The sequence below is a fragment of the Pteronotus mesoamericanus genome, unplaced genomic scaffold (genome assembly GCF_021234165.1).
Source record: "Pteronotus mesoamericanus isolate MK-2021 breed Mesoamerican mustached bat unplaced genomic scaffold, CSHL_Meso_final contig_20, whole genome shotgun sequence".
Taxonomy (NCBI): domain Eukaryota; kingdom Metazoa; phylum Chordata; class Mammalia; order Chiroptera; family Mormoopidae; genus Pteronotus; species Pteronotus mesoamericanus.
The window spans coordinates 2,182,890-2,203,911 of record NW_026555085.1 but is presented as its reverse complement, the minus strand read 5'-3'; the positions used below and the strand labels follow the sequence as shown (position 1 = coordinate 2,203,911).

The following is a 21,022-nucleotide window of genomic DNA, read 5'->3' as shown; positions in this document are numbered from 1 at the left end:
TGCGCTCAGGCTCCTGATCATAAGGACTCGACATGACATTTTTTTTAAACTTTTTTGAAGTGTAACATATAGAGAAGTGTACAAATCACAAGGTTCCACAAACTTCCTAACAGTTTTCAATAGGAAGTGTCTGTAGGGTGTGAGCAAATCATGTTGCAGACCGCACTGCCCTAGAAAAGAAAAACCTCCCAGAGGTGAGGAGTTTCTCCTACTCTCAGGCCACAGCTGAGGCCGCGCCTGCGCGGTGGATCCCGCCGCTGGAAGAGGAGTTAGGAGAGCAGGAAGCCCCTCCCCTTCCCCGGCTTTAGCTTGGCTTTCGTGCTACCCGGCCCGCTCTCGCGAGCCCCGGGCCCGCCGCGCGCTCTCTTTCAGGACTTCTAGATTCGCTTGGCGTTTCCCGCCCCGCCCCGCCCCACGCGCGGGCTCGCGCTCAGGTTTGCGCACGGCCTCCGGCCCGCGGCATCAGGCCCTCGGCTTCCTCGTCCGGCCGGCAGCCCGCTGCTTAAACACCATGGTGGGTATCGTGAAGTTACAAGGGGGCGCCCTCGGGGAGTGGGGGGCAGGTTGGACTGTTGGGGTCGGAGTAGGGGGTCCGGCTACGTCTCTATGCTGGAGTTGGGCCCTGGGGGCACTTAGTTCGTGCGCCTCAAATTCTTTGAAGAGACTGGAGCACGTGGGATTGTTTTTCTCTTATAAGGGGCGGGGGGAAAAAATCCGAGGGAGAGTTAGCAGGGATAATAGGAGAGGGAAAAGCCAGACCTCAAGGAACATTTCCCTGACGGAGACCAGGCTTCGGGAGTTTGACCGGGAATACATTCTGCAGTTCCCTAGGAAGAGTGGGCAGGGGCCCCAGGAGAGGTGGTGGATTGAGAGGCGAGCCCAGAGAGCCCGAGGGGTGCAGGGCAGAGGCTATCTCAAGGTCTTTATGTCAGATGCTTAATGAAGTGTGCGGAATCTTTGGGGCTCCAGCTGTTCATCCCTGCCACCGAGTGAAGTTTTGAGACCTGCCACAGTTGTGGTGGGGCTCCCAATACCAGTATTTGGTAATAGTGGCAGAAGTCCACTCCTTCCGACCATGTCTCTTCCCATATGATAGTTTTCCCTATCTCCCCCAATAGCTCTTCTATTCCTTCTTCAAGTCCCTTGTGGGCAAGGATGTGGTGGTGGAACTCAAGAATGACCTGAGGTAGGTACACGTTCCAATAAGTCTGTAGGAGGTGGATGTGCCCAGGGCCCTGGAACCTCTAACTGAACAAGTATTAGTTGAAGTCTGGGCAGGAAGAGATACAGAAAAAAATAAATGGTGCCTTAAACTGACAGATTAGCTAGGTGTTGTTTCTCGTATTGAAAAACAATACAAAGAACTAAGTATATAAAAAATAAGTACAGAAAGGTCAGAGTGTAGAGGCACCAACATTTTTTACAAAACATAGTTTGTTTTTTTTCCCGATTAAATTATATGCTCCTTTGACTCAAATTCTAGAAATGTAAGAATCAGTTCCACAAGATGTATGTACAGAGAGGTTTGCAGTTTTATTTGCAGTAGTCAAAAAATGGAAAACAAATAGCTATCAGTAAGAAGTAGGTTAAGTTGTACTTCCATGTGATACAGCTGTCACACAGGAATAAGATGTATTGATGTGGAAAGCTGTTGCAGAATAGAACATATATGTGGCTTAATCTCCCTTTTGTTAAAGAAAATGTAAAGGATAAACAGTACCAGTCCCTTCTGTCTGTACTGCTTTTACATCCCCTACCTATTTTATCATTAGCTCCTAATCATCTTTCAGAACTTGGATTACATGTGGTAGCCTTGGAGAGACTTTTCCTGGTCTTTCTAGCCAAATAGATCATTATATAATAAGGTCTATCATGAGGTCTTATTTTCTTCCTAGTGGGTGCTTCTCAAATTGTAATTTCAAAGAAATGTGTTTACGGTTTATGACCTGTCCTTCTGACAGTGCCAGGATCATGTTTAAGCTCACTGTTTTACCAAATGTCTAGCATAGATCTGATATAGAGTAGGGGCTTAATAAATGTGTACTGAAAGAAAAGTATCTAACATTTGAGAACCTTCTATTGACTAGCCACTATTTTGAATATTTTACATTTATTAACTCCCTTGTGACATATACTATTGTTGCTGTTTTACATGTGAGGAAATTGAAGCTTGGATAGGTTAAGAAACTTACTGAAGTCTATGTCACTAGGAAATGACACAATCAGAATTGAAATCCAATTCTGTCTTTTGAAAATTTTTTTATTTATTAATTTTAGAGAGAGAGAAACATCAATTTGTTGTTCTACTTTTTAATGCATTGGTTGACCGGGGAATCAAACCTACATCCTTGGCATATCAGGACAATGCTCTAACCAACTGGGCTACCCAGGCAGGGCTTCTTTCTTTTTCTTTTTTTTAAAGATTGTATTAATTTATTTTTAGAGAGCAAGCAAGGAAGGGAGAAAGAGGGAGAGAAATATTGCTGTGTGAGAGATACATCAATCAGGTGCCTCTCTCATGCCCCCAACTGGGGACCTGGCCTGCAACCAAGGCATGTTCCCTGATTGGGAATCGAACCGGCAACACTTTGGTTCTCAGGCCAGCACTCAGTCCACTGAGTCACACCACCCAGGGCTAATCTTTAACATTCTTATTTTGCTTGGGGGGGGGGGGGAATCCAATCTCTTTATTGTCAGGGTTCCCTCCTGTGCCCCCCACCCCTCCCCAAACCTATAGAAAAACCCCAAGCCTAGGAGTGTCCCGGGGAGAGGAGGCAGAGTGTCGAAAAATTCTGTGCTCTGCCCTCTAGCCTGGGCAGTGACAACAGGGAGAGTACATGGGGAGGGGAGGCCAGTAACTCCACCTGTAGGGGATGTGGCACTGGCTGGGATGCATGGTGGATAAGGTACCTGCTGCCAACTCTCCTTTGGGACCAGCTGGGGCAGCATCCAGGGGTGGGTGCCCAGCTTGAGGACTGGTACAGTGCATGACCTTCTACCAGTGGCCATCACTCCTGTCAGGCTGCTCAGTGCAAGGTCCCATCCTCCGCATCTGTGTCCTGGCTCTGTTCCAGCTCTTCCTCGCTGTGCATCAGCAACCCCTCCTCATCGCCATCATCTTGCATCCTATGCTTCTCCCTGGGGAGTGCCTGCCTCAGAAACTGTTCTCTTGAGGGGGCAGTGGCCGGCTGCCGCCGCCACTGCCGCCTCCATTGCCACTGCTGCTCTTCTTGCCGTATGGGTTTGCCTTCTGCTCCTCAGCAATCTGTTCCAGGCGGCCCAGCAGGGCATCGATGTTGGACTTGATCTGTGTCAGCTCTGTCTTGATGGTCTCAGCTCACTGCTCTTTAACTTGATCTTGGCTGAGCTGGTGGTGATGGCTGTGGAGAGGGCAAAGAGCTTGACAGGGATGGTGGTTTTGACACATCAGACCAAAAAGATAGTGACCCAGAGTCATTTCACTGGGATAGCCCTGGGTACAGGCACTGGTGACAAGCGGCCCCGATAGCCGAAGAGCCTGTCATAGGAGTCGTCCCGGTAGTAATCATAGTCAAAGCTGTAGCCACTGTAAATGGCAGATGCTACTCTCTTTAACCCCTTGGGTCTGTTGGGTTTGGGCTTATCAGCTATGTTGATGTCCAGGGTCTGCCCGGCCAGCACCCGCCCATTCTCTCCCAGCCCAGCTTCCCGGGCATGGCGCTCATTGGCATACTGACCAAAGACATAGAGCCCTTGTGGACATAACAGCCGGCCACACGGCCATACTTGGAGAAGATGTTCTCCACATCTGACTTCTTCACCACAGCTGTGTTGAGGTTTCCATTGAAGACTCAAGAGTTGATGGAGTTGGGGTCATTCTTGTTGGTTACATTGCTTGTCTGGATCTTCAAGGACATGGTGGCCACAGCTCAGTCAGCGATTTCCGCTTTAGGGTTACAGGGTCAGCCACCAGCACCTCTGGGAATAGGTATCACCTGCGCCAAGAGGTCTAGAAGAAGCCGCGCAGCGCAGAAGGCAGCGGTGCTGCCGCACTCGGGGGGCAGAAGGGAGGAAGAGCTAATCTTTAACATTCTTAATGTCTGCATGGTATGTTTATTAACCAAGGACTTGTTTTTGCACACTTAAATGGTTTCCAATTCTTTAGAAAAAAAGTCCTTTAAATGAGATGTGCATTTAAAATAGTGTTATCTATGACCTGATTGTCCTTTAGAAAGTTAGAATTAGTGTACTTCCTCTCCAACAATGACTTCTACATTTCTGTGTGAGATCATTAATGGAAGAAACGTTGACAAGGTAGGGAATGGTGAGGAGAGGGACTTGCCTTTGACATCAGAGATTTCATTCATGGCACTGGCAGTGCATGTGATATTGATGGCATATAGATTAGAGCCCTGTAGAGAGACGCGTGTGGAGCCAAAACCAGTCCTGTCAGATGACTTGTTGTTTGTTTTCTTTTTCTCCCTCCTGAGTCATCGACAAGGGGGGGGGAGTGGAATGTTAGGTTTTAGCACCAGGTCTTAAAGCAAAGACTGTAAGATTCAAAGGTAGTCTATTGGGTTGGAAGAAGAGCTCTATCTCTCAGGCTTGTCAGACCACTTCTGTGCCAAATACATCTTTTTGTTGTTGTTTTCTTTTGTTTTAATCCTCACCCAAGGTCATGTTTGTTTGTTTTTTCACTGCTTTTAGGGAAAGAGGGTTTAGAGAGGGGAAGGGAAGGAGAAAGAAAGGGAGAGAAACATTGATGAGAGAGAGAAACATCGATTGGTTGCCTTTTGTACATGCCCTGATGGGACCGAACCCAAAAACTAGGCATGTGCCCTGACTGGGGATGGAAACCAAGACTCTTCCCTTTGTGGGACCATGCCCAACGGTCTGAGCCACACTGGCCAGGGCCAAATATCTATTCCTAAGGAATTGAATCAAATAATACCACCTTATACAATTCCTGACAGTTACTTCACTGCTGCAGATGGTGGTAAGGTGCTATCAGGCTTTTCAGCAGCCAGGGATATAGTGAAACCATTACTGAAGCAGTAGGTCTAAGGCACTGGATTTCAAAGACAGAATTTTACAGAAATTTGGGCCCAACAGAGAACTGCCAACTTTATTTTTGGCAAGATAAGGACATTTTTAAAAATGCCACTTATTATAATTTCATTTTTAAAAATTAATAACCAAAAAATAGGATGGACAACTAAAGAAGTTACTTTTAGCCTGGGCCAGGTAGTTCAGTTGTTAGAGCATTGTCCCTATACACCAAGGTTATGGGTTTGATCCCTGGTCAGGGCACATATTAGAATCAACCAGTGAATGCATAAATGAGTGGGACATGTAGATAGTTCTCTCTCACTAAAATCAACTTTTAAAAAACTTCATTAAACAGTTATTTTTAGGGGGGAAAAATGAACTTTAGCACACTACATACACATTCAAGACACACTATACTAGCCTGTGTTCCCTCTTTTGTCGTGGACTCATTAAACCTTTGAGCATACATCAGTGTTTGAGAACCACAGTTCAAAGGAACTTAGAATCTGGTGATGACACATCATCACCAGATGTGATGACAGTTAGGAGGAGGGTGGTCAGGTTGGACGGTGACCTGGATTGAGGTGTAAAGTAACAATACCTTGGCTTGTAGAAGTCAAATTAGGAAGAGAATTACAGAAATGGTAGACATCAGTAAACTGGGGATTTATGGGACATGCAGGGTAGAGAAATACAATTCATGGGATTTAAAGTTGAAGCCACTGACAAAAATTAAAGAAGTTAGGAGAGCTCCTCCGTCTTCATAGCTGCAGACCCCACCCACTGTCCCTAAGTTCTTTATTCCCTCTTGCGGGGCCCTGGCCATGGGCAGCCACAGTGGGGTGGTCAGACCTGCTGGCACCCTGACCTCCTGGAGCAGCCACCTCTCACCAAGAGCTCAAGAGGCCTTGGCTTCCACTAGTCCTTACCCTTTCCTCCTGCATTGGATTTGCTGTCATCTGGAAGAATACTTGAAATTTTGTTCTTTGTAAAAGAAAAAATATTTTTTATCTTTTGTTAAAATCACTTGTTAATTTTGTTTGCAAAATTGTAACTTTTTTGCTTCTTCTCAGGAATACAATTTTCAACTGTTGTCTTGCTCTTGCTACAGACTGAGAAGCAGCACCTGTTTGTGAGAGAAGGCCTCCTTCCTGAATTCTAATAAACAAGCGGTGTCTGTTTATTAGTGTCTGTTTCTCTTTCAAAAATAAAAAGAAGAGGAAGAAGTTAGAGAAAAGAAGTGGCAGGGCTTAGGGCACTGATATTATGATAGCATTCCTCATTAACATTTCAGGGTCTCAAGGATTGGAGAAGGGAGAGAACATCCCTTGTCCCTTAATCAAGAGGAATGCTAGCTGCTTTACCTAATTTACATATGGGCACTGGTTCCAAAGGAATAAATGTTTGAAAATAGCTGGTGGTTTGGGGGTCAGACAGATGTGGGCTGAGTCCTTGTTTATTTGCCCTAAACTTGGGCAAGTCATACAACCTCTCTGAGTCCCTGAATGATAGTAACTACTTTGTAAAGTAACTAAAAGATTGTAAAGTGGCTGTAAAAATCACAAATGATGTGCAGAAGAGAAAAATACAAGATGGTAACTCTTAAGAGTGCATTGATATAGAGAAAGTTGTACAGTTTAAAATGACACAGCACTCTGGAAGCACTGTTTTTGACACTCTAAGGTTTAGGAATGTCCCTTTTTGGTTCCACCTATTCTGGCTTCCTCAAGTCCTTGACTTCCCCCAACCATGCTCTTATCTCAGCTCTCATGTCACCTATATGTTGCTTTGATGTAAATTAATTTGGCTCTTCCTTTCCTCTGCCCTTAACAGCATCTGTGGAACCCTCCATTCTGTGGATCAGGTAAGACAGAGCAAGAGCCCAGGATTGGTCTTGGGGAAGGAGTAGGGGAGAGCCTAAAGGGTAGGGTTCTTGTATCCTGTTGCTAGAGCTAATGATGGTGTTCACCTTCTTTTCTTAGTATCTCAACATCAAATTAACTGACATCAGTGTCACAGACCCTGAGAAATACCCTCACATGGTAAGTTGGAGATGGTGGAAAAGAGGAAACACCTCTAAAAGCAGGGGGTCCCTGGGTGGGTAGAGGATATTTTGAAAAGTATTCTCATATTTGCCTACTTTTGTCTAGTTATCAGTGAAGAACTGCTTCATTCGGGGCTCAGTGGTCCGCTATGTGCAGTTGCCAGCAGATGAGGTGGACACACAGTTACTACAGGATGCAGCAAGAAAGGAGGCCCTGCAGCAAAAACAGTGATGTTCCTTCTCTCCTCTCCTCTTCCGCTGGTGATCCTTGACCTGGTGTCCCAGCCCAGAACCTCTCCATGCATACTTGAAATGCTGTGTTTTCAGTTTTATAATAGCGAAGGCCCTTTTCTTTCTTTCTTTTTTTTTAAGGGATGAGTAGATCAGAGGACTAGTTTAGTGGGGAGCAGCTATCCTCAGAAGGGGAAGATAAGTTGTCTGGGGTATGCAAAGTGTACCTTGTTCCCAGTACCTGCCTTTCTTACTCTTTTTCCAGAGGTGGTAAGAGAATCTCCTAGATCTCTCCAGGGCAGCATGTGATTTTGGGGGATGGAAGGAATCTGTCCCGCATCGGGAATAAAATTTTATAATGCAGATTTCTGGTTCTATGTGTTTTGGGAAAGAGACTGGAGGGCAGGAAAGGGCTACTGAATTCATCCATGCCGTTGCCCTTCATTACCCCAGCTAGGAACCCAACCCAACTTCCCAGCATTATCTGCTGCTACTCTCCTGGGTATAAGCCATCTACTACCTCAACTGGGCTACACCGTGTTTCCTGAACACGCCCCTACCTACATGGCCTTTTGCACAGACTACACCTACAATGAGTGCCTGCTGTCCTTTCGTTATGTGACAATGTTAAATGAGACACTTAAGATGTATTTGACGCTGCTGGATTTCTTCCTCAACCCAGCCAAATCATTACACTCGGATATCGCAGATAAAAGCAAGCAAGTGAGAATTGTTATTGGGGGGGTTGAGTGCAAATTGTCTTCATTCGCTCATTCCCATTCCAGATAAGAGCTTTCTGAATTAAGGGGCCTAAGAGGCCATAAAGCGAAATACATTCTTCTCAACGTAGGAGGAAGTGAGGTTCCGTTGGGGCTGCCAGTGGGGCCCTGGCAAAGCGTCAGCCTGGCCCGGCAGCACTTTCTCCGGCTGCTTCCGGTGGGGGCGTGGCTTCCCGCCCCCACGCCGTACCAACGGTCTGCGGCCCGAGGACCCACGTGGGTTGCCCGGGGCAGTGCCTGAAGAGAGCGGGAGCTCAGTCTAGGGTGTCCCCGCCCCGCCACCCCGCGCCATTCTGGGCCCCGCTTGTTCCTCCTCCTGAGCGCAACGGGCGGGGCGCCATCCCACCCCATCTCCCCTCCCCGCCCCACCATATCCTGCAGGGTGGCCCAGCAAACGCAGGCTGGGTAAGGCCACCCTGTCTGCCCCAGGACTTGTGGGCCGGAAACGATCCTGTCACAAAGGGGGCAACACGTGGGTGTCGACAGGCTGGGCAGTGGTCCCAGGGAGCCAGGGTTGCAGGGAGAACCGCCCCGCCGTCCCAGCCACCAGACCTATCCACCTTCAGCCGGCGCCCGGCTCCGTCTACTACCTTCATCCAGTACGTACCTGCGGCCCGAACCTGCGTTCTTCCGGACGCCGAGGGCCTCCTCGGGGCCCGCACTTAAGTCCCCCATTTTCACCGCCACTGCGAGAGCCAGACCCTCGGCTCTTGAGGCCTGATCAGACGCTCCCACTCCTGGGGGCCTCGGGTGCCTGCAGTAGAGGAGGCCCACGAGAGACTCAGATAGGATCCCAAGTCCCTCAGTCTCCCCGTCTCTCTCTCTCTCTCTCTCCTTAGGTCTTTTCCATCTGGTTCGGAGCCCATAATAACCATGTCCATCCTCTATGTTTCCCCTCACCCCGATGCCTTCCCCAGCCTGCGAGTCCTCATAGCTGCGCGCTATGGGGAGGCTGGAGAGGGACCGAGTTGGGGAGGGGCCCACCCCCGCATCTGTCTCCAGCCTCCTCCGGCCAGCAGGACTCCCTTTCCCCCACCCCGTCTGCCTGCCTTGGAGCGGGGGTCCGGTGGGCTCTGGGTGTGGGGGGCCACAGCTGTGGCCCAGCTGCTTTGGCCAGAAGGTCTGGGAGGCCCTGGGGGCAGCCGGGCAGCCGCCCTCGTCCAACAGTGGGTCAGTTACGCGGACACGGAGCTAATACCAGCTGCTTGTGGGGCAACGCTGCCCGCCTTGGGACTCCGCAGCTCTGTCCATGATCCTGAGGTGAGTAGAGAGAAGATAGGGAGGGGAAGATTTAGAAGAAGGAAGCAGGAATTAGAATGGATAATGGAACAGAAAGATAGCATGTCAGATATGGAAAAAGATTAATCAAATCCCAGATTGCCACCTGGTAACCTCACTGAACCTTAGTCTTCCTTTATTTATGAAAACTTGAGTTTTCATGTTGAGAACATGCTGAGGTTAAAAGAAGCGTGCAAAGCCCATAGAGTACTGCCAGGTACTTTAAAAGTGTCTGAATAAAACTTTAGTGAGTCTGAAACTAATGATAGAAGTTATTGTGAGTTGTAGGGAAAGACTGGGTGAAGGAGAGATGAGGAGAGGCAGGTAGGGCCAGGATTGATGATGTTGTTGGGTGATAAGGAAGGAGAAATGAAATGAGGGGAAGGGAGAGGGGAGATAATAACCACACCAGATTGTAACTAAGTCCTTCCAGAGTGGGCCTGTACCTCCTGGCATTTATCACACATCATATATTGAAAACATGGCAGATACTTAGTATTTCTTGAATGAATTAATTAATGAGTTAATGAATTAAATGAATATGTGACTTAGACCCTGGCTGGCTCCCTCATAGCTTGATTGCACTTATCTGAAGTAAAGGCCCTCTCTCTGAAGTTCCCTGTCCCCTTAGCCTGATTTTTTGTCATACAACTTTAGGAGAAAAAAATGGGGTAATCTATTATATATTTACTCATTTATTATTTCCCCTGTTAAAAAGTAAACTCCACGAGGTCAGGGACCCCATCTGTTCAGATACTCTCTTCATTGCTTAAAGAAGTACCTGACATGTATTAATTAGGTGCTTAATAAATGTTGTTGAAGCAATTGTTATATTGCTTCATGTCATCTTTAATTTCCTGTACTTAATATATTTTATCTGACGCATAGTAAGTGTTCATCAGGGCTTCTTTTTGTTATGACCATTTCAGAGAAGATAAAACTGGCCTCAGAGGTCATGATCTGTGGGAGTGGAAGGAGGCCAAGCCCTGTTTCATTCCTTCCCCTTCCCGCTAGGCTGCACTGGGGGCCCTGGGAAGGGCCCTGAGCCCCTTGGAAGAGTGGCTTCGGCAGCACACCTACCTGGCTGGGGAGGCTCCCACTTTGGCTGACCTGGCAGCTGTCACAGCCTTGCTTCTGCCTTTCCGTTATGTGAGTCACTAGGGCCTTGGGAAGAATGAGGGCAACTCCTCTCAGACCTCGCTGTATGGTTAGTAAGGATAATTGATTTCTTCCCGACCCCAGGTGCTGGACCCCTCTGCTCGCCAAATCTGGGGTAATGTCACTCGCTGGTTTATCACCTGTGTCCAGCAGTCAGAATTCCGGGCAGTGCTGGGAGAGGTGGTTCTGTATTCAGGGACCAGGCCTCTCTCCCAGCAGCCAGGTGAGGAAGGGTAAGGGTAGGAGAGTAAGGGTTCCTTGGGGTCTTCCATGCAGCTCACTTTCTTTTTTCTCTTAGAATGACAGAATCACTGGGGCAGGGGTCTGCGGGAGGGTAAGGTGGGAAGTTGACATGGGGAAGCCCTTGGGCAGCTGAAATAGCTCATGTGAGACACAGCAGCACCTTCACAGAGGGCCCCTAGGGGGCTAAGTCTGCATTTCTGTGTCTCTTACCAGGCCCTGAGGTCACTGCACCTCCAAAGACACCTGCTCAACTCAAGAAAGAGGCAAAGAAACGGGAGAAGCTAGAGAAATTTCAACAGAAGCAGAAGATCCAACAGCAGCAACCACCCCCAGGGGAGGTGAGAGGCTAGGGGTGGAGCTGGATCGGATGTCAGTGTCACTGTGGTAGGGACTGATATCTGGGCCTATATCCTTCCCTCCCAAGCAGAAGAAACCAAAGCCAGAGAAGAGGGAGAAACGGGATCCTGGGGTCATTACCTATGACCTCCCAACCCGACCTGGGGAAAAGAAAGGTACTAGGAGGGGGAAGCGGCCCCTACCCTTCACCTCTACCCTCCTCAGCTGCTGCTGCTTCTGTTTTACCCCTTTCCTGTTTTATCCTTGTTCCTACCACTCTACTTGTTGAAGGTTTGCAGAGACCCAGGCCCCTCTGTGCTGGGCCATCATCCCCATTTCAGCTATTCCCAGCCTCAGTCAGTGCTGACCCCTGCCTCCCTCTCCCCCAGATGTCAGTGGCACCATGCCCGACTCCTACAGCCCTCAGTACGTGGAGGCAGCCTGGTACCCTTGGTGGGAGCAACAGGGCTTCTTCAAGCCAGAGTATGGAGTGAGTGTTACTGTGCCCTAGGCCTGGAGGGGAAGGAGGCTGGGAAAGGTGACAGAATGCCTTTAGCATGTCCCCTTCCTTTCTTCCCCGTAGCGTTCCAGTGTATCAGCACCAAATCCACGGGGCATCTTCATGATGTGCATCCCACCCCCAAATGTTACAGGCTCCCTACATCTGGGCCACGCCCTCACCAACGCGATCCAGGACTCCCTGACCCGATGGTGAGCTACTGTCCTCTCCCAGCTGGTTCCCTCTGCTTGCTTCTCTTTGGGAGCCCTCCAGCTTTTCTCCTTCCACATTGGTCCTCAGTGCTGCCCCCTGGTGGTAGTCCACTTCTCTCCATCATACCCCTCTGATCAGTTAGCATCCTCCCCTAGTACTTGCTTCCCCCAATCAACCCACTCCACTGTCAGTATTTTGATTAGTTAACAGATACAAAGTCTAATATTCTAGGTGACAAATTCCTTAAGAAAGTATTTTTTTAAATTTATTTTCAGAAAGAGGGGAAGAGGGGGAGGGAGAGAGGGAAAGGGAGGGAGAAAGAGGGAAAGAAATATCAATGTGTAATTGGTTGCCTCTTACACCTTCCTAATTGGGGACCTGCCCTGCAACCCAGGAATGTTCCCTGACAAGGACTTGAACTGGCAACCTTTCAGTTTGCAGCCCAGCACTCAATCCACTGAGCCACACCAGCCAGAGCTGAAAAAGTATCTTTTATCTTTGGAAAACAGGGTTATTTATTGTATTTTAAGTTTTGAGTTTTTCTAGTATCGTACTTACTAAATTAATTTAATCAAAAAATATTTCAGGACATCACTATGTGCCAGCACTGCTCTGGACACTGGAGGTATAATGTTAGACTTAGTATTTTGCAAGGAATTGAAAGCTGGAAAAACAGTTTTATTAATTACATATAACATGTAATGGCCAAGTTATTTACATGAAAATAGAATTAACACTTTTTTTTTTCTTTTAAGACTTTATTTATTTTTAGAAGGGGAAGGGAGGGAGAAAGGGGGAAAGAAACATCAGTGTGCAGTTGCCTCTCTAGCACCCCCCTACTGGGGACCTGACCCACAACCCAGGCATGTGCCCTGACAAGAATTGAACCGGCAACCTTTTGGTTCTCAGGCCCGTGCTCGATCCACTGAGCCACACCAGCCAGGACTATATCATTATTTTAGAATCAAAAATAACATGTAAACTACAGCTTCAAATATCTCCACCAATAAGACATTATAAAAATGAAATAAAAATTTGTTGAATATGGTTTTTTTTCTTTTTCTTCCTCCAACAGAGAATAGAGTGCATTTCTACAAATATCCCTGACACTGATTTATTTTTTGCTAATTTTTTATGATCCCCGAAAAGATACTTCTAGTGGAGAAATATTTTTATCTTATGCTTAACTTCTTTAATGGTAATATATAACATTTTGAAGTTCAGAAAAATGTTCTTATCCTTTATGGCATGTAAGCAACATTGCTATCGGTTATCTGCAAGAACATGGAGTTGCTGCAATCTCTGTCCGAAAGGAGATCTGAACATACTGGAGATAAACAGACTATAAAGAATGAATATAACACAGTTTGATGAGTCATTGAAAACAATCTGTGAATTAAGTGTTATTGTGTTTCTGTCATGATTTCCTCTTCCCACTTTAATGTTCCTAGTACTACAGGGGAAGGAAGGTACCCCTCAGCATAGGACTTTGGAGGAAACTGCACGTACCTACCTCTATCCTTGCAGGGAATGGAGATGATTTTATTCTCTAATTCAGCTCCTGATCAATTCCCTAAAACATTGCTAGCTTCCAGTCATTTTCCCCAAAATGGTCTTTCACTTTTTAATTTCACTGAGAGGTATTAATGGTCTGAGGTTTTATGTTTTGTTGTGTTTATGTTACATGTGTCTGGATAAAGATGTCTTTTCTAACTCAAAGTTATACACATGTCCACTTATGTTATTATCTTCATTTTTTTGATTTTTGGAAATTAAGTCATTTTTCTGAGGCTTTCTCATAGTTTTGTTTTTTTTATATTGAATGGTTTAATCTGACTAGAATTTATTTTTGTGAATATCGGGAAATAGGGAGATTTTTTTCCAACTAAGGAGCTAGTTGTCCCAAACAAATTTTTGAATTGTTTTTCCTTCCCATATTGATATGGAGTGTCACCCCTGACAAATAATAAATTGGCTCGGATCTGTTTCCAGTCACTGTTTTGTTTCCTTTGGTCTGTAGCTTTGTTCCTATGTTGTAACTTACTGTTTCAATAATCATAACTTTCTCATAGGTTTTGCTAGCTAGTTGGGAAGGAACCTCCTCTTTTTCGCCAGATTGCTTCGGCTATCCTTGCAGATATCCTCCCCCAGACTGTAGTTTTAGAATCAGGGTTCTTCTTCACTGCCATTTTCCTTCCTGAGTCCACTAACTTCCTGCCCAGAAGCCCCTTCTTCCTTAGGTGCCAGGCTTTACCAGCACATTCACCTTGGTCCTCCGTGCTCCTCCCACAGGCATCGCATGCGTGGGGAGACCACCCTGTGGAACCCTGGCTGTGACCACGCCGGCATTGCCACCCAGGTAGTGGTGGAAAAGAAGCTCTGGCGAGAGCAGGGACTGAACCGGCACCAGCTGGGCCGTGAGGCCTTTCTACGGGAGGTCTGGAAATGGAAGGAGGAGTGAGTGTGCAGCAGTCCTGCCTCCCTGTGCCCTGTCCACATAAGACCTCTATCATCTGTGACCCTGGCTGCAGGGTCACATCCTCTCAGAGTCTGAGGGTCAATGGCTTCAGGGCCCAGGTCAATTTCAGAAGATGAGTGATCCTCACACTGTGCCAGTGGGCACCCGATGTATCCCTGCAACCTGACCTTAATGCTGATCCACCTGCCTGTTTACTTCCAGGAAGGGGGACCGGATTTACCACCAGCTGCGGAAGCTTGGCAGCTCCTTGGATTGGGACCGAGCCTGTTTCACCATGGACCCTGTGAGTAGGAGGGGTCTCAGGGCTCAGACAGAATGGGGATGCTTTCTAGTGTGGGGCACCCATAGACAAGAGAGCACATGCAGTGCCCTCCCCCAGGAGTGAGCCCACTCAGAAAATCGCTAAGGTCTCAGCTGCAAACATCATTTCTCACCCCATGTCATGACCCTGTGTGTTCCCTATTACCCACTCTGGGAGCCCACATTTCTCCAGGTGGCACATAATAGGGCCTTGCCTTCCCATGGAGCCCGAACTTCCTGGATTCTCTGCACTGGCACCTGTCCCCAGCTGAGTGGCTTCCCTGCCATCTCCAGTATCACAGGACTTGTTGCCTGGCCTTGTATTCCCATAGTCTCCTCTCCCCTCAGGGAAAGCACTTCTCCCTACCGGCCCTCAAAGAGGTCTGGGTGCTGGGCAGTGGGACTCGGGACAGGCCAGACTCACTTGACTCTGCTGCCTTGGAAAGTGTCTGGGCCCCTGGGCCCCTAGGCTCATCCCCGACTCCCCTACTCCACCCTAGAAGCTGTCTTCAGCTGTGACAGAGGCCTTTGTCCGGCTCCATGAGGAAGGAGTCATCTACCGCAGTACCCGCCTTGTCAACTGGTCCTGCACCCTCAACTCTGCCATCTCTGACATCGAGGTGTGCCCTTGCCCCAGGCTCTCTCCAGCTCTACCCCATAGTCCCAGGCCCTGGGCCACTTTTCCTAACACTCATTTCACAGGTGGATAAGAAGGAGCTGACAGGTCGCACCCTGCTCTCTGTGCCTGGCTACAAGGAAAAGGTGGAGTTTGGGGTCCTCATCTCCTTTGCTTACAAGGTCCAAGGCTCAGGTAGGAGACAGGGGCACCAGGATCCTAGGCTGGGTGGGGTAGGAGGCAGAAAGGGGCCAGCACTGAGATCATAAGGTCGCCTGTTACTTCAGAGACCAATGAGGAGGTGGTGGTGGCAACAACTCGTATCGAGACAATGCTGGGAGATGTGGCTGTAGCTGTGCACCCCAAAGATCCTAGATACCAGGTATGGTGAGGGTGCTACTGCAGTTGGGGAAAGTATGCCAGCTGAAAAGGGGTTCCTAGCTGAGGAAAGGAAATTGGATTATAAAGTCATCTTGGAGTTCCTTTTTAGCCCGAAAGTGAGAATTTGGGTATTGGGATAGTCGGCCCTGGGTAGGAGGGAGTTGGGCCCAGCCCTTTGTGCATTTTTGAGGTCTCCCTCTATTCCCAGCACCTGAAGGGAAAGAGTGTGATCCATCCATTCGTGTCTCGGAGCCTCCCTATCCTATTTGATGATTTTGTGGACATGGAGTTTGGCACAGGTGAGCAAGGGACTGTCCTGTGGGGAGAGGAAGGAGCCCACGAGGCACATCCCTCCATTCCTCTTCCCTCTCAAGGGAAAGAGAGTAAGCTTCATGTAAACAAGCCGGGCTTGGGCTGGTTCTCAGGGGACCGTCTTGGGGAAGCGGGGAATAGGTGGTTAGGGAACCACACCTTCAGCCAAAGGGGGTGTATGTGGGAAGGGACTCCAATGAGTCCCTCATGGCCCTGGCACCCCCACATGTACCCCAGGTGCAGTGAAGATCACCCCTGCACATGACCAGAATGACTATGAGGTTGGACAGAGGCACGGGCTGGAGGCCATCAGTATCATGGACTCCCGAGGGGCCCTCATCGGCGTACCCCCGCCTTTCCTGGTGAGACTGCCTGGGTGTCAGGGCCAGGTCTGGAGACAGAGGGGTACCTAGGCACGGCCACAATGAGGCCTGTCTCCCACCCAGGGCCTGCCCAGGTTTGAGGCCAGGAAGGCAGTGCTGGCAGCGCTGAAGGAACGGGGACTATTCCGTGGCATTGAGGACAACCCTATGGTGGTACCGCTTTGCAAGTGAGTGTGGGGGCCAGAGAAGGAGGGCACTCCTCAGGGTACTCCCCATCCAACCTCCCCACCCGTGTGTACTTGCAGTCGGTCCAAAGACGTGGTGGAGCCTCTGCTGCGACCACAGTGGTACGTGCGCTGTGGGGAGATGGCTCAGGCGGCCAGTGCTGCCGTGACTCGGGGCGACCTCCGAATCCTGCCTGAGGCCCATCAGCGGACTTGGCACGCCTGGATGGATAACATCCGGTGCGTTGGGCTCGATGTAGGGAGAGTGACTAGGTGAGGGACTGAGCCGGGCACAGGACAGGGGACCCCCTTCCCCCTGACCCCTCCTTTACCACCACTGGCAGGGACTGGTGCATCTCCCGGCAGCTGTGGTGGGGCCATCGCATCCCAGCCTACTTTGTCACAGTCAATGACCCAGCCGTACCCCCTGGGGAGGTGAGAACCAGGCGAGAGTGGAATGTCATACATCTGAGGGACTTGTGGTTTGTTGGGTCTTTGGTGGGCGTGGGGTGGGGCAAGGCAGGGGTGCCCCCTGCCCTGGGTACTCACTTCACCTGTGACAGGACCCTGATGGGCGGTACTGGGTGAGTGGGCGCAGCAAGGCCGAAGCCTGTGAGAAGGCAGCCAAGGAGTTTGGAGTGTCCCCTGACAAGATCAGTCTCCAGCAAGGCAAGGCAGGGCTGGGGGTTACCTAGAGGGTGCGGGGAGAGCTGGGCTTCTGATCCTCACCTCTGCCCCCTCTGACCTCTGACCTTTGGCTTCCTTCAGATGAGGATGTGTTGGATACCTGGTTCTCCTCTGGCCTCTTCCCCTTTTCCATCCTGGGCTGGCCCAACCAGGTATGTTTTTGGGCTCAGGTTAGGTGGGGCTCTTGGAGGTGAGTGCCTGGCTCCCCATAACATCCTGCTCTGCCCCCAGTCAGAAGATCTGAGTGTATTCTACCCTGGCACACTGTTGGAGACGGGCCACGATATCCTCTTCTTCTGGGTGGCCAGGATGGTCATGCTGGGCCTGAAGCTCACCGGCAGGCTACCCTTCAGAGAGGTGTGAACCCTGCTGAGACCCCTCCCACAGTCCCTACCCTCAGCCACCCTCTGGTGCCATAGCTCAGGCTGAGCATGGATGGGGCACAGCACAGGACTCATGGACAGCGATGGGTGAGCTTGTCGGGACTGAAAATGAACCTGCAATTTGCTCAGTGATTTCTGTGCCTGGGCTTCCTAGAGGAGGCAGCGCCTCTCAGTCCATGACGCTGCTGAATGCACTGGCAGGTACACTGAGGGACTTGAGGTTCGGAATGGGACAGAGCAGATGCAGGACCCTGGCGGGGCAATGGGGTCTGACAGGGAGGCGTAGCCTCACAGGCTCCTGCCCCGCCTCAGGTCTACCTCCATGCCATCGTGCGAGATGCTCACGGCCGTAAGATGAGCAAGTCTCTGGGCAATGTCATCGACCCCCTGGATGTCATCCATGGAGTCTCCTTGCAGGTATGGCTGGGGGCTGGGCCAGGCCAGGGAGGGCTTCGGAGCTGTAACCATGGCCTCCTGACCCCGCCCACCTCACCTTCAGGGCCTCCATGACCAGTTACTGAAGAGCAACCTGGATCCCAGTGAGGTGGAGAGGGCTAAAGAAGGGCAGGTATGAAGGGTGGCCAGAGCTGGGGAGTGGGCAGAGGGAAGGTGGGCCTGGCTCAGGACTCCGCTCTGACTCCTCTCGCAGAAGGCAGACTTCCCAGCGGGAATTCCTGAGTGTGGCACCGATGCCCTTCGGTTCGGACTATGCGCCTACACGTCCCAGGGTAGGGGCCCCAAATGTCTTAGCCACATCCTTCCTCCTCCCCTGAGGCCACCCCTCCCCTCTGCCTTGGGCGAGGGTTGGAAGGGTGGTGCTGAGGACACACACTTCACCGCACCCAGGTCGCGACATCAACCTGGATGTGAACCGGATACTGGGGTACCGCCACTTCTGCAACAAGCTCTGGAATGCCACCAAGTTTGCCCTTCGTGGCCTTGGCAAGGGCTTCGTGCCCTCAGCCACCTCTGAGGTGAGGACCTGGTAGGCACGAGGTGACCGGCACCCACACAGGCTGTACCCCCGCCACTCTGCCATCAAGTGCGGCCCATGTGTCAGGGTTGCAACCCCTGCCCGCCGTGTGCCTCCATGGAGTGGGGTGCAGGGAGGCAGAGGCTACACAGAAAGCACGTCAGCCTCCTGGGATGCAAATTTGCCCAAGGTTCCTGCCTCGGGGGGGGTTCTGGCTCCCTCCCCTGGGTACCTCTGCCCTCCACATACGGTGGCCCTTGGCTGATCTGCTCCTCCCCTAAGCCTGGAGGCCACGAGAGCCTGGTGGACCGCTGGATCCTCAGTCGGCTGACTGAGGCGGTGAAGCTCAGCAACCAAGGTTTCCAGGCCTACGACTTCCCAGCTGTCACAACTGCCCAGTACAGCTTCTGGCTCTATGAGCTCTGTGATGTCTACCTGGTGAGGAGGGGCCAAGTGGGGTGGGGGCAGCAGAGCTCCGGGCCTCCCTTTTCCAGTGGTTGGCCATGAGACCTGAGCCAGCACATCCCTCTACTAGTTACAGGCATAGCAAGGGCTGGAGGCTAGAGCTTTTCTAGCCCTGAACCCTGTCCCTCCCCATCCCCTAGGAGTGCCTGAAGCCTGTGCTGAGTGGGGTGGACCAGGTGGCTGCAGAGTGTGCCCGCCAGACCCTCTACACCTGCCTGGATGTTGGCCTGAGACTGCTCTCACCATTCATGCCCTTTGTGACAGAGGAGCTGTTCCAGAGGCTGCCCCGGCGGACACCACAGGCACCCCCTAGCCTCTGTGTTACCCCTTACCCAGAACCCTCAGAGGTACGGGGTTTGGCCTGGACAGGGCTACAGCCTGCGCCCCCCCGCCCCCAGCCTTTCTCACCCATTCCTCCACCCCACAGTGCTCTTGGAAAGACCTCGAGGCTGAAGCCGCCATCGAATTGACCCTGAGCATCACTCGAGCTGTGCGCTCCCTCCGTGCCGACTACAACCTCATCCGGATCCGACCTGACTGTGAGCCTCAGGGCCGCATGTCTATCCTGTCTCCCTTTCCCTGTGCCCACTCTCTAGGACAGCTACCTCACCTTCCTTCCCCCCACCGGCAGGTTTCCTGGAAGTGGCTGATGAGGCTACAGGCGCCCTGGCATCAGCCGTGTCGGGCTATGTGCAGGCGCTAGCAGGCGCAGGTGTTGTGGCTATCCTGGCGCTAGGGGCTCCTGCACCCCAGGGTTGTGCTGTGGCCCTGGCCTCTGACCGCTGCTCCGTCCACCTGCAACTGCAGGGTCTGGTAGACCCAGCCCGGGAGCTGGGCAAGCTGCAGGCCAAGCGTGGTGAGGCGCAGAGGCAGGCCCAGCGTCTGCGGGAGCGCCGTGCCACTGTGGGCTACCCGGTCAAGGTGCCCATCAGAGTCCAGGAGGCAGACAAAGCCAAGGTGTGTGGTATGGGTGGGCGTTCCCTTCCCCATTTCCAACATCTCAAACCCAATCCTGTGGCTGCACTCTGCTCAGCCCTGAGCAGTCCATGGGGGAGCTTGGAACCCGGGCCCCTTAAGCAGGTGGGGAGCAGGTGGGCGGGTGACACAGCAAGGTGAAGATGGAGGCAAACCTAGAGATACCCTGCCTCCTGGCCGGACATCTTGTGGCCCACCCAACATAGCATCCCACATGCCTGGGGCTGGGCTCAGAGCACAGAGACAGGGAGCCCTCCAGGCAGGAGAACTGGGTAAACTACACCAAGGATGACGAAAAGGCTGTGGGGGTGCAGAGGCACCACTCACTGGGTTCTCCTAGTAGCCCTCTCTGGGCAGGCAGAATTACTCTGGCCATTTTACAGATGAAGGCTAAATGCCTGTCTAGGAACCTGTGTTCCTAATCTCTGTTGTGCTCTTCAGGTAGGGGCTGGGGCTGGCCTGTTGGAGAGTAGGCACCTGGGCTCTGAGGCTCCTTTTTCCCTGTGGACTGACCACTCTGGGAAAAGGCAGCACCCAAAAGTCCAGTGATGGTAGAAGAGAAGGGTGGTGCTGGGGAGGAGACTGCTGAGAATTTGGGGGACTGGTCCAGCCAAGCACATAGTCCCCTAACAACTACTACTTGTCTGTGACCCTCCCGTCTTTCCAAGTCTGTCCCCTCTGCCTTCATTGGCATTTGGGGCTCTTTCCTCTTTGGCCGGGGTCATCACTACCCATCACCCGTTGTTCCACCCCCAGCTCCAACAGACAGAAGCAGAGCTTAGGAAGATGGATGAGGCCATCGCCCTATTTCAGAAGATGCTGTGATACACCAACTCCAACCCTTATAACCCCCCAGTGGACCACCAGGGGGATGGCAGCAATAAATATTTTGCCACAAAACCATCTCTTGTCTTTATGTGTGATAGAGCCAGGAAAGGGGTGCTGAGGGGCTGGGTTTCTAAATCCTCAGAGGCTGCAGGCTGGGAAAGGCACCAGGTCCTGGTGGGCAGAGGTTCATTGGCCTGAGTCTGGCCCTGGCACTAAGCCAGGCCTGAGTCATGCTGCTCTGCCTACTCCCTTCTTCCTCCTGGCTGT

General features: G+C 51.0%; 2 protein-coding genes and 1 pseudogene across 3 annotated transcripts; 2 read left to right on the top strand and 1 right to left on the bottom strand.

The window, feature by feature from the left end:
- The first annotated feature begins 306 nt into the window (after positions 1-306).
- On the top strand, positions 307-7,686 carry LSM2 (LSM2 homolog, U6 small nuclear RNA and mRNA degradation associated). The gene is made up of 5 exons (XM_054569119.1): positions 307-514; positions 1,119-1,186; positions 6,862-6,892; positions 7,011-7,070; positions 7,179-7,686. The coding sequence occupies exons 1-5, from the start codon at positions 512-514 to the stop codon at positions 7,302-7,304; spliced, it is 288 nt and encodes a 95-aa protein (XP_054425094.1). The 5' UTR covers positions 307-511; the 3' UTR covers positions 7,305-7,686.
- On the bottom strand, positions 3,149-4,003 carry LOC129067322 (RNA-binding protein Raly-like; annotated as a pseudogene).
- A 693-nt stretch (positions 7,687-8,379) lies between the features above and the next one.
- VARS1 (valyl-tRNA synthetase 1) lies at positions 8,380-20,827 on the top strand. Of its 2 annotated transcripts, none has more exons than XM_054569117.1 (30): positions 8,380-8,681; positions 8,922-9,342; positions 10,375-10,509; positions 10,603-10,741; positions 10,975-11,099; positions 11,189-11,273; positions 11,487-11,587; positions 11,681-11,808; positions 14,102-14,266; positions 14,490-14,571; positions 15,089-15,208; positions 15,291-15,399; positions 15,492-15,586; positions 15,794-15,884; positions 16,135-16,259; positions 16,344-16,447; positions 16,526-16,684; positions 16,789-16,879; positions 17,008-17,113; positions 17,213-17,283; positions 17,363-17,488; positions 17,827-17,931; positions 18,014-18,082; positions 18,164-18,242; positions 18,361-18,488; positions 18,770-18,925; positions 19,093-19,299; positions 19,380-19,491; positions 19,584-19,909; positions 20,684-20,827. In XM_054569117.1, the coding sequence occupies exons 2-30, from the start codon at positions 8,956-8,958 to the stop codon at positions 20,750-20,752; spliced, it is 3,795 nt and encodes a 1,264-aa protein (XP_054425092.1). In that variant the 5' UTR covers positions 8,380-8,681; positions 8,922-8,955; the 3' UTR covers positions 20,753-20,827. The 2 variants fall into 2 exon arrangements, with proteins under 2 accessions (XP_054425092.1, XP_054425091.1); XM_054569116.1 differs by having other exon boundaries at positions 11,186-11,273.
- The last annotated feature ends 195 nt before the right edge of the window (positions 20,828-21,022 follow it).